Source organism: Miscanthus floridulus, chromosome 9 (assembly GCF_019320115.1).
Source record: "Miscanthus floridulus cultivar M001 chromosome 9, ASM1932011v1, whole genome shotgun sequence".
NCBI classification, from domain to species: domain Eukaryota; kingdom Viridiplantae; phylum Streptophyta; class Magnoliopsida; order Poales; family Poaceae; genus Miscanthus; species Miscanthus floridulus.
In genome coordinates this window covers 10,829,457-10,841,224 of record NC_089588.1, presented here as the reverse complement: position 1 = coordinate 10,841,224, position 11,768 = coordinate 10,829,457, and the positions used below count along the sequence as shown (strand labels likewise).

General features: G+C 45.5%; 1 protein-coding gene across 1 annotated transcript; it reads right to left on the bottom strand.

Annotated features, from left to right (window-relative positions):
* Window positions 1-429: 429 nt before the first annotated feature.
* Window positions 430-1,627, bottom strand: LOC136479215 (uncharacterized). Its single transcript, XM_066477151.1, has 2 exons — window positions 1,557-1,627; window positions 430-754 (listed from the first exon to the last, which is right to left on the bottom strand). The coding sequence occupies exons 1-2, from the start codon at window positions 1,625-1,627 to the stop codon at window positions 430-432; spliced, it is 396 nt and encodes a 131-aa protein (XP_066333248.1).
* Window positions 1,628-11,768: the final 10,141 nt, after the last annotated feature.

The window sequence follows — 11,768 nt, the reverse complement described above, 5'->3', positions numbered from 1 at the left end:
TTTGACCGGGGGGGATGCCTCGTCAACCAGGGCGTGTCCCGTCAGTTCTGGCGTGTCCCCTCAAGTGTCTATCAGCATTGATTCCGTATTTAAGGAGGGGAAGGGAGAGGGTTTTTTGTCCAACCTTTCGCCTTTCCTTAGCTACGGTGTCTCCTCTTTGAATAGGGAGGGGAAGGAGAGTTCTAATCGCACCTCTTCTTCTGCCTCTAAGCTGCTACCTCTCCTTCTTCCTTTCCGCCGAATGCGTCCGTGCGTTGTGGTGGTTCCTGAGTGAGAAAGGGTAATGCCAGAGAGAGAGAGAGAGGGAAACTCACTGATCCGCTCCTGATTCTAGAGCGTGATGTCGAGCTGGAGGTCATCCAACGTAAATGAGGTGGTGCGGGCTGCCTTTGCTAGGAAGAGCTTGATGTCGCCGAAAGAGGAGGAGTACTAGAGGGTGCCGAGCATCATCAGCCTCGTCGTCATTCGTTGCGACCTCCCCACGGTGGGAGGCGCCTTCCGTTCAGGCACCGTTGTTGGGGTTGCGGTTGATGATGATGGCGTAGTCCCTAGATGCCCCGGTGGAGGGGCACCATAGTCGCTGGTGTGGTGCTCGATGTTGCAGATGGTGGCACCTTTGAAGGTCTTGCAGAGCGGTAGGGTGTCGCTGATGGGGAGCATGATGCGGTGGCTGCAGTAGATGAACTGGCCCATGTACATGTCCTTGGCGGTGATGAAGAGCTCCTTCTTGTGCTTGTGCCTGAAGAGGTTGGTACTGCGATCATGGTGGCAGTTGTAGTCGAGCTAGGCAGAGATTGTAATCAAAAAAGTTTTGTGGGGGAGCCCCCGAGTGGCTTGTCTTTTGAATTTAAGAGTACATTAGCCCTTTTCGTGATGAGATTGTTTTTGTAAGCGGTGAATTTGTGCAAAAATGAACAAATCTTCGTGTTTTGTTGTGGCAAACCATTTTTTAGTTTCCTCTTCTTCAGAAGAGGTTTTTGGTGCCTTCCGATTCTTCTCATAGTTTAGCTCACAAAAACTTGGGGTACGGGCGGAATGATTCTGATCACGCTGGTGAGCGAGGAGGCCGTAGCTGCTGGGGCGTGGGTTTCCCGCAGTCGTACCAGTTGTACTCAGAATTAGTTCCTGAAGTCCTAGTTTTTGGGAGACGTTTATGAAAAAAAGGGGGGAACTTAGAGAAAGTTTAACACATGGGATGTTCGTGAGGTAAACATACTTATATCATTTGTACCAGCCCCTGAGCGAGGTCTGACCCCTTGCATTTTGCTGGGGTCGGATGTCGCTAAAGCTCGGGGATTTGTAAAAAACTAATAAAGACAAAGTATGCGTTTATTTAGGGGTAGAAGCGACATAGCTGTTCGATGTTCCAGGCGTTGGTGAACACCTCGCCGTTGATGGTTTTCAGCTTATAGGTGCCCAGGCAAAGTACTTCTACGACGATGTAGGGCCCTTCCCAGGGCGGTGAGAGTTTGTGGCGGTCCTTGTTACTCTACACAAGGCAGAAGACAAGGTCCCCAACATTGAAGGATCGACCCCGCACCCGTCGGTTGTGGTACCATCGCAATGCCTGCTGGTACTTAGCTGAACGGAGGAGGGTGATGTCGCGGGCTTCATCTAGTTGGTCCATGACGTCCTAGTGGGATGCCTTGGCCCCTTGTTCATCATACGCTCTGATTTTTGGTGCTCCATAGTAAAGGTCCATTGGAAGAATAGCCTCGGAACCGTAGACCATGAAGAAGGGTGTGTAGCCGGTGGCCTGGATAGGTGTTGTCCTTAGGCTCCAGAGCATGGCTAGAAGCTCGGTGAGCCAGCGCGCACCGAACTTATTCAATCGGTTGAAAATTCTAGGCTTAAGGCCTTGAAGGAGCATGCCGTTTGCGCGTTCGACCTGCCCATTTGTCCGAGGGTGTGCGACGACTGCCCAAGCGATCCGGATGTGTTGTTCATCGCAGAATCGAATGAATTTTCTGCTAGTGAACTGTGTGCCATTGTCTGTGATGATGGAGTTTGGTACTCCAAAGCGATGGATGATGTCGAGGAAGAATAGCACAGCTTGCTCGGATTTAATCGTGGAGATCGGTCGAGCTTCAATCCATTTTGTAAATTTATCTATGGTGACAAGCAGGTGGGTGAAGCCCCCGGGCGCCTTTTTGAGTGGCCCAACCAGGTCAAGCCCCTAGACCGCAAAGGGCCACGTGATGGGGATCGTCTAGAGCACCTAGGCCGAGAGGTGAGTTTGCCGAGCGTAGTACTGACATCCTTTGCAGGTGCATACAATTTTCTTAGCATCGGCTACTGCGGTGGGCCAGTAGAAGCCCTGTCGGAATGCATTCCCAACTAAGGTCCTTGGTGCAGCATGATGACCGCAAGCCCCACCATGGATATCGCCCAATAGAAGTTTTCCTTGTTCGCCAGGGATACAGAGCTGTAGGATCCTGATGTGACCCCGTTTGTAGAGCTCGCCCTCTATAAGAACGAAGGACTTGGCACGATGTGTGAGCCGTCGGGCTTCCATCTTGTCCGCTGGTAGTATGTTGTGGAGGAGGTAGTCGAGGTAAAGCGTTCTCTAGTCGTTGGGAGGGTCGGACTCCGTTGTTGGGTCCTCTTCAAGCACCATAACCTTGGGGTCGGGCAGAGCGATTGGTGGATTGGCCCCTAGGATTGGACTAGATGGGCCATCGTCGACTTGTTTTGATCCCATGTAGCGTACCGAGGGTTTGTGTTGATCGCTGGCAAAGACGCTTGCCGGGACTGGCTCTCGGCCGGATGCTGCTTTCGTGGGCATGTCGGCTACTTCATTGAGACACCTTGGGATGTGGTTGAGTTCAAGGCCGTCGAATTTGTCCTCCAGCCATTAGACTTCTTGATAGTATGCCTCCATCTTGGCGTCGTGGCAGCTCGACTCCTTCATGACCTAGTTGACAACTAGCTAGGAGTCGCCTCTGACGTCAAGATGTCGGATGCCTAGCTCGATGGCGATTTGTAGGCCATTGATGAGCGCTTCGTATTCTGCGATATTGTTTGATGAGGGAAAGTGGAGCCGAACCATGTACCTCATGTGGACCCCGATGGGAGATATGAAGACTATTCCTGCACCGGCGCTGTTCTTCATCAGCGATCCATCGAAGTACATCGTCCAGTACTCTTGATCGATGATTGTTGGTGGCATCTGGACCTCGGTCCACTCTGCGATAAAGTCAGCCAGCACCTGGGATTTGATCGTTGTTCAAGGGGCATAAGTAATGCCCTGATCCATCAGCTTGAGCGCCCACTTTGCGGTTCTTCCAGTAGCATCCTAGCTATGGACGACCTCACCGAGGGGGAAGGATGTCACGACTGTCATAGGGTGTGACTTGAAGTAATGGAGTAGCTTTCTCTTGGTGATGAGGATGGTGTAGAGGAGTTTCTGGATTTGGGGGTAATGGGTTTTGGAGTCGGATAGCACCTCACTGATGAAGTAGACAGGGTGTTGTACCTTGAAGGTGTGCCCCTCTTCCTCTCGCTCTACTACTAAGGCAGAGCTGACCACTTGTGTGGTGGCCGATATATACAGCAGGAGGGATTCTCCGTTGCACAGAGGGACTAGGACCGGCGGTTTAGTTAGAAATTGTTTAACCATGTCAAGCGCCTCCTGTGCCTCGGCTGTCCACTTGAAGTGGTCAAATTTCTTTAAGAGTCGATAAAGGGGAAGTCCTCGTTCGCCGAGGCGCGAAATGAATTGGCTGAGGGCGGCAAGGCACCCTGTAATTCGCTGAACCCCTTTTATGTTCTAGATCGGGCCCATTCTTGTGATGGCTGAGATTTTCTCTGGGTTGGCTTCTATGCCTCGTTCAAAGACAATAAAGCCGAGTAGCATGCCCCTCGAGACCCCGAAAACACATTTTTCAGGATTGAGTTTGATGTTGTTTGCGCGGAGTTTCACAAAGGTTTGTTCGAGGTCAGCGACAAGGTGGTCGGTCCTTTTGGACTTAACTATGATGTTGTCGACGTAGGCCTCAACGGTCCGCCTGATGAGGTCACCGAAGCAGCTAAGCATACAGCGCTGGTAAGTTGCCCCAGCGTTCTTTAGACCGAACAGCATTGAAACATAGCAGAATGATCCGAAGGGGGTGATAAATGACGTTGCGAGCTGGTCGGACTCTTTCATCATGATCTGGTGGTAGCTGGAGTATGCGTCAAGGAAGCAGAGGGTTTCACACCCTGAGGTAGAATCAACTACTTGGTCAATGCGAGGTAAAGGAAATGGGTCCTTTGGGCACACCTTGTTGAGGCCCATGTAGTCGACACACATCCTCCATTTCCCACTCTTCTTTCATACTAGAACAGGATTTGCTAGCCACTCTGGGTGGTATACTTCCCTGATGAATCCAGCAGCCAACAGTTTCGCTATTTCCTCATCGAAGCGGTGCAGGCGTTGTTTTACTGGCTTGGAGCTTGGGTGGATTTTTAAGGTATGCTCGGCGACCTCCCTCGGGATGCCTGGCATATCCGAGGGTTTCCACGCAAAGATATCTTTGTTATCGCGGAGGAAGTCGATGAGCGCGCTTTCCTATTTGGAGGAGAGCGTAGTACCAATACATACCCTCTTAGCCTAGGAGCTGCTGGGGTCTATGAGGCCTCCTTGGTGCCCTCCGCTGGTTTGAACGACCTGGTTGTTGTCTTGGCGTCGGGTGTTTTTTCGGCAACCTCCTCCCTGAGGGTGACGAGCTCTTTGGAGGCGATGACTGCAGAGGCGTGATCGCAGCATTTGACTTTGCACTCATAAGCGCGCTGGAAGGAGGTGCCGATGGTGATGACCCCACGGGGGCCTGACATCTTCAGCTTAAGGTATGTATAGTTGGGTACGACCATGAACTTCGCGTAACACGATCGTCCTAGGATGGCATGAAAAGTTGGAGGGAACCCCACTACGTCGAAGGTGAGGGTCTCAGTCCTGTAATTGGACCGATCCCCGAAAGTGATGGGCAGATCAATTTGCCCCAGCGGCATGGCCTGCCTACTAGACACGACACCATGGAAAGGTGCTCGGACAGGATGGAGGTTTGTTCGGTCGATGCCCATCTCATCGAGCGTCTTGGCGTATATGATGTTGAGGCTGCTGCCTCCGTCCATCAGTACCTTTGTGAGCCGCTTTGGAACAACGATTGGGTCAACGACAAGTGGGTACCTTCCCGGGTGTGGGACGGCGCCCGGGTGGTCGGCCTGATCGAAGGTTATGGTGGTTTCTGACCACCGGAGGAAGGCAGGCGTGGCCGGTTTGGCCGTATAGACCTCACGGTGTGTGACCTTCTGGCGACGTTTGGAGTTGTAGGCCGCTGATCCTCCAAAGATCATGAGGGCGCCTAAAAGTGCATCTAGCCCTTTAGTGGGTTTTGGATGATTGAATGACAACATGATTAAAGAACTAACCCGTTTGCTAAGTGTGGACAGGTAATAGGTTATCTCACAGGTACTTAATTAAAGCCAAAATGATGTGTTGTTGTATAAACAATCTAGTTCAAGCACAAGACAACAATGCAAATGGAATTCATGCAAATGCTTGTTTATTGTGGGATTTCCATGTACTATGTGAAAGCAAGCTCATGAGTATTAGTTAATGAGACATAAGGGATTGCATATGGAATGGTCTCATATTTGAAGCTTGCTAAATTGAAATGAAAAAGATAACAATACATATGAATGGATGATTCAACATAAGATATGACTTAATGGCTTGAGATGGTGAAGATAGCAAGGAAAGGCTTCGAGGTACTAAGCAAGGGTGAAGGGCAAGCGACGGCTTGGCGGCCGAAGAACCTAGCTAGGGTGAAGAAGAAAGTACTTGCATTTAGTTGAGGTACTAATCAAGCTAAGATGGTCATATTGATGTGAAGGATCAAATCTATATTGGACAAGTTGATTAAAGTGACTTGATGCATTTGGAGTTATTCATATTTGATGAATGGAATCAAGTCACATGCTCAAGATGGCTATGCTCAAGTGACAAGATCAATATTGACATGTTGGCACCCTCACTTGATGAAGATTGAAAGACACGGCATCAATTTAAAGAAGATCAACTCAAAAGGTTTAATTTCGTTTTTCTTTTGATCTTGAGTTAATAGGTATGCCATACTATTAAGAGGGATGCAAGTTTAGGTGGTCTGAGGAAGATAGAGTGCTCAAGCATAATAATAAAATCAAAAGAGAGACACTCTAGCACTTCACGAGCACAAAGTATAATTTTCTGTGACTGTCGGTGTTGGAAGTCCCGACGTAAGCCGGAACTCCCGACAGTCGGAAGTCATGACTCTTGCCGGAAGTGCTGACTCCCAGTCACAGCCTGCACGGTGACTATGGACATCGGAAGTCCCGATGTGAGTCGGAACTCCCGATAGTCGGAAGTCCCGACCCAAGCCAGGAGTCCCGGCATCGATGGTTCTACTGACCTGTTGACTGTGCACGTCGGAAGTCCCGACGTTCGTCGGAAGTTCCAACCATCAGAAGTCCCGACGTTTGTCGGAAGTTCCGACGTTGGCTGTCTCGGGTGGACTTTGACCTCGCATGAACAGTGTTTTCTTCATATGTCGGAAGTCTCGAGATCTGTGTCGGAACTCCCGACGTAGATCTGAACGGTTAGATTTTGCCTTGGAGTATATATACCCCTCTCCTCCTTTCTAACCGTTGCCCACTCACTTCATTGCAATGAACACTCGGCCAAAAACAGCCCCCAAGCATTCTAGGCTCCCCTCTCTTCACTCCTTTGCTTCCAACTTTGATTCCCAAAGGGTTTGAGTGATTGGAGAGTGGATTGAGTGAGAAAAACACTTTGAGCAAGCTTGAGCACTTGATTTCTTCGTCAAGCCAGTTTGATTTGTATTTGTTACTCTTGAGGATTTTCCCCTAGCCGGCTAGACGTCGCCCAAGAGCTTCCATCTTGTGGAAGAGCCTTAGGAAGTTTGTATTACCCTTGTTTTCTAGTGAAGAAACTCAAGTGACCTTTGTGGTATCCTTGAGTGAGGCAAGGAGGTGGAAGAGACTCCGACCAAAGTGGTCACCTCAACAACGAGGACGTAGGAGCTCCTTTGTGGGGCTGCCGAACCTCGGGATAAATTCTTGTCTCCCGCGTGCTTGTTGTTGTTGTGATTTGCTCGAATTTATATGTATTTGGTTATCTTCCTCTCTCTAGCTATTTCTTAGGGTTTGGGCCTTGATCTACGGAGTGGTGGCTTATCAACGTCAAGAGAGTGACCCAACACCTTACCTTACCACTAGGAAGTGGGTTTGTAAGTTATCGGCATCACAAAGTTCCTTTTAGCACTTGTAGTTCATTTCCCGTAGGGGTCGGAAGTGCTGACAGTTTGCGTTGGAAGTTCTGACCCAAACTGTTAGGACTTCTGACACGTTGGAAGTTCTGACCCAAACGTCAGGACTTCTGACACGTCGGAAGTTCTAACCCAAACTGTTGGGACTTCCAACATTAACTGACTAGTGTATTTTGATTCAACTCTTTGGTTGCCGTTGTTTGGCTCCCTAGGTTTATCTAGTATCTTTTATATACTTTGTGGCTAACTTGTGAGGGGTTGTATTACTTTGATTTGGAGTTTCCATTTTGGAAACTCCTATTACTAATCGTTTCCGCTTTTAAAGGTGTTGATTTTTCAGAAACGCCTATTCACCCCCCTCTAGGCGACATCCTAGATCCTTTCAATTGGTATCAGAGCGAGGTTCTCACCTAAAGCTTCACCGCCGTAAGAAAAGGATGTCGACGCCTATCGAGTTGGAGCCGATGCTTCTCCAAAATGATGGTTCAAACTTTCTACCTTGGTCAATTCATGTACTCAATGCTTTTAGAAATATTAGTCCTCTTGTTGAGCATATTGTGTTTGCAAGCATACCTCTTCCTATAGTTGATTGGAGCAACTATAAGAATTTATCAAAAGAGGAAGAAATATGCGTGCAACTCAATGCTCAAGCTATTAATATCATTTTGAGTACATTGAGTGCAGAGGTTCAAGATGAGGCAATATTCAATGGACAACCACCTTCGGAGAGTGCTCATCTCATTTGGACCAAACTCATTGAGTTATATGGAAAATCCAAATGCGATGATGCACTTAAGGTCGAGTCAATGGAAAATATGTCCATTATGTCTTCATGCGGCGAAGAAGCCTCACAAGACCTCAAGAGCGTCGAGCCGAAGCAAGAGGTGCAAGCCAAGGCAACTGCGCTGTCTGCAAGCACATGCCGGATGTGTCTGGTATCCCTACCAGATGCGTTCGGTATGGCTGAGGCAGCTGGACAGCAGGCAGTCTATGATGATGAGGCTCAAGCTCGGTGGCGGCCAAGTGATGAGTCAACCTTAGTATCTCATGATACTCATCACTTATGTCTCATGGCCAAGAAAAGCAAGAAGAAGGCTAACAAGAAAGATCAAGCCAAGAAGATAGCACGAGTAGATGATCAAGAAGAGAGTGATATTGAAATTGAAGATAGCTACACTCTTGATCATCTAAGCAACAAAGACAAGCTCATTCTCATGAAGCTAGTTGAGAAGAATGATGAGCTAGAGGAAGAGAATGAGAAACAAGAGCAATCACTTCAAAATCAAGAAAAGTTTCTCATCTCCAAATTGCAAGAGCTAAAGGCCATAAATGAGAGGTATGAAAAATTATCAATTGAGCATGCTTTAGTTACTAACTCCTCTTCTAGTGTTTCACAACTAGAGAAGGAAAACTTTGAGCTCAAGGCAAAATTAGATGAACTCTCAAGCAAATATAATGTGCTACAAGCAAACTATGTTCATCTCAAGTGCTCTCATGAAGAATTAGTAGAATCAAGCATCATGCTTGAGGTGGCTCATGAGGTTGTGATTACAACGGTAAAATCATCTCAACCTCCTACTCACACACTCACTTGTACACAATCTCAATTGAATATTTCTTGTGCTAATGAGTGTGCTTCTCAAGCAAGCCAATCTTCGATTGAGCAAAAATTTATAGAAAACATAGAGCTCAAAGAAGAGGTGAAGAGATTAAAGAAAGATGTGATTCGATTGAAGGGTAAGGAGAAAGCACAACCTTCTCAAGATAACCGTGATAACATGGTGAAGAAGCTTGAGAAGGGTTCAAACCTTGCTTCCTTCAAAACCCAACAAAGGAATCACATTTCAAGCAAGGCCAACACAACCAAGAGCAAGAAACATGGAAAAAGTATGTGCTATGGTTGTGGATTGTATGGACATGAGTGGGCTACGTGTCCACATAAGAATTGGGCCAACAAGGTTGAAGCCGCCACTCAAAACGCTTCAATCAAGGAGGCCAAGCAAGTGAAGAGTGATGGACAAAGCACTTGTCTCATGAGCAAGAAATTGGGGCATCCTACCAAGAAATGCCCAATATATCAAGAGTCAAGAAAGGTAGCCCAAGTTGCAACAAGAAGATGCTATGGATGCAATGAGATGGGCCACAAGGTTGATAGATGTCCATACAAGCAAAACAAGCATAAAGCAAACAAAGGTCGCATATGCTATGCTTGTAAAAGAAAGGGGCATCTAAGCTATGATTGCCCAAATGGTAACATCCCTAAGCCAAACACATGTGTTTATGATAATATGCTTAGGAAGACCACAAAAGGAGTTAGCACTAGCAAGGTGATGTGTTCACCACAAACTAGTACTAAGGTCATTTGGGTGCCTAAGCACTTGTTGACTAACCCAAAAGGACCCAACAAAAGTTGGGTACCAAAATGTGCTTAGGTTGATAATGTAGGTACTTGGTGGTGAGATGAAAGCTTCGGGGTGGTTGAGCAAGCAAATTGAAAATATTCACTCAATCTATCAATCAATTCTTATCATAATCTCATATATGGTTGACCCAAAGATAAATCAATGACCATATCGTTTACTTCATCTCTACCATTGGTAACAAGTACCTAAAGACCTTATAGGATAGCCACTTTGTGTTTAGTGCTCAATGGCTCACAAATAAGCATATTTGTGAAATAATTAGAAGTGACTAATTAGTTTTATTTAATCATTATCATATTTGCCATGTGATGCTTTTAATGGCTCTCTAGTAGAGCAATGCATTTGTTCAAATGCAGGCATACAAGAAGTACTAGAGCTAAAATGAAGAATCACAAGCAGCGCTTCAATTGCTTCTGTCCTGCGCCTACCAGACATGTCCGGTATGGCCAGGGCAGAAAGGAAAAGTGTTTATGTTCTTCACATGTTGGACGTGTCCAGTATGTCTACCGGACGTGTCTGGTATGGCAGGAACCAGAGCACTAATTGGGATGCAATTGAGGTTTGATCCATATGATTTCATATATCCTTAATTTGCTCAGAAGCTTGTGATCTATCAAACCTAAGTGGGTTGTGAGTATGTCTCAACAAAATTTAAATATGGCAAATTACTTTGTGTTGGTCAAAATAGAAAATTGACTCCTAAATTCTTAAAAGAATAAAGTGCTTGTTGAAAGTCATTCAAATTACTTGTGGTACTTATTTAGGAGGAGCTCAGTTTCTATTTTGCACCATTGTGGACTAACAAATTTATCTAGCATTACTTGTAGTCCTTTAGATGAAAATTGATTTTATATATGGTATGATTATTTGACAAGTGAGGTCAACATGATGTTGTAATGCCATGTATTATCTCAGTGGTGATATTGTGGACTAACAAATCTATCTAGTATTATTTGTAGTCCTTTGGATGAAAATTGATTTCATATATGGTATGATTATTTGACAAGTGAGATCAACATGATGTTGTCATGCCATGTATTATCTTAGTGGTGATATTGTGGGCTCAAGGCAAAGGTATGTATTTACATACATGCATTGTAAGTGCATCTAAGACCCTTTATATGCTAGTGTGTGCATTTGTGTGATATAGGATAGATGTTTTTCAAAATCCCTAACTAGCATGTGTAGGTGGTGTGGTTTTTGAAAATCATGTGGTTTTTGGGTCTTTGTGACCTAGTCATGTCATATTGTGATTATTGCTACCCTTGGTTGATTATTTGCCTGATCACATGTGACATGGTTCTCTCAAGTACATAAAAATCTCTATGTCCCTTTAAAATAAAGTCATAAATTTGCCAAATATTCGAAAAAGAGAAAATCAATTCTTGGCTAATACATGTCCCCTAAGTGAGAATCCTAAGCCTATTTCAATTGATGCAAATTTTATGCCTAGGAAGGTTTGTTATTGTACCTTATTGGTTAGTATTGCAAAAAAAATCCGCTATTCATACTAAGGCTATGCCTAAGTATATTGCGTCTAACATGAGAGGACCCAAACTAGTTTGGGTACCATCGAAAAGTGGATGATCGTTTGTAGGTACCATAGCATTGGAGACTTGATTCAATGGAATTATTATTGTTTATCTTATGTTGAGTCAAGTATTGAAGCCTAGTGCAATTCTATCCCAATGCCAAGCCAAAATTGAGTGAAGTCCATATGCTATCAACATACAAGTGTCATATTCAAGTTGTGGGAATTTATTGATATATTTGAAGTCCTACAAATAAGTGGAGTTGAAGCTTGCAAAGATGATCATAAGCTATCAAGGTATATCTCTTGTTGATCAAAGTTTATTTGGGTGCATATGAGTTAATTGAATTGGATATATATGCATATGTTGCTTGCTATGAGATGTTTGAATGGATTAAATGCTTAAGTAATCAAGTTTGAAGTTGGTTTGATTGGATATGTTCATAAGAATTCTTCTAGTAAGTGGTTTGAATGGACATATATCTTGTGAGAGTATTCAAACAAGTTGAT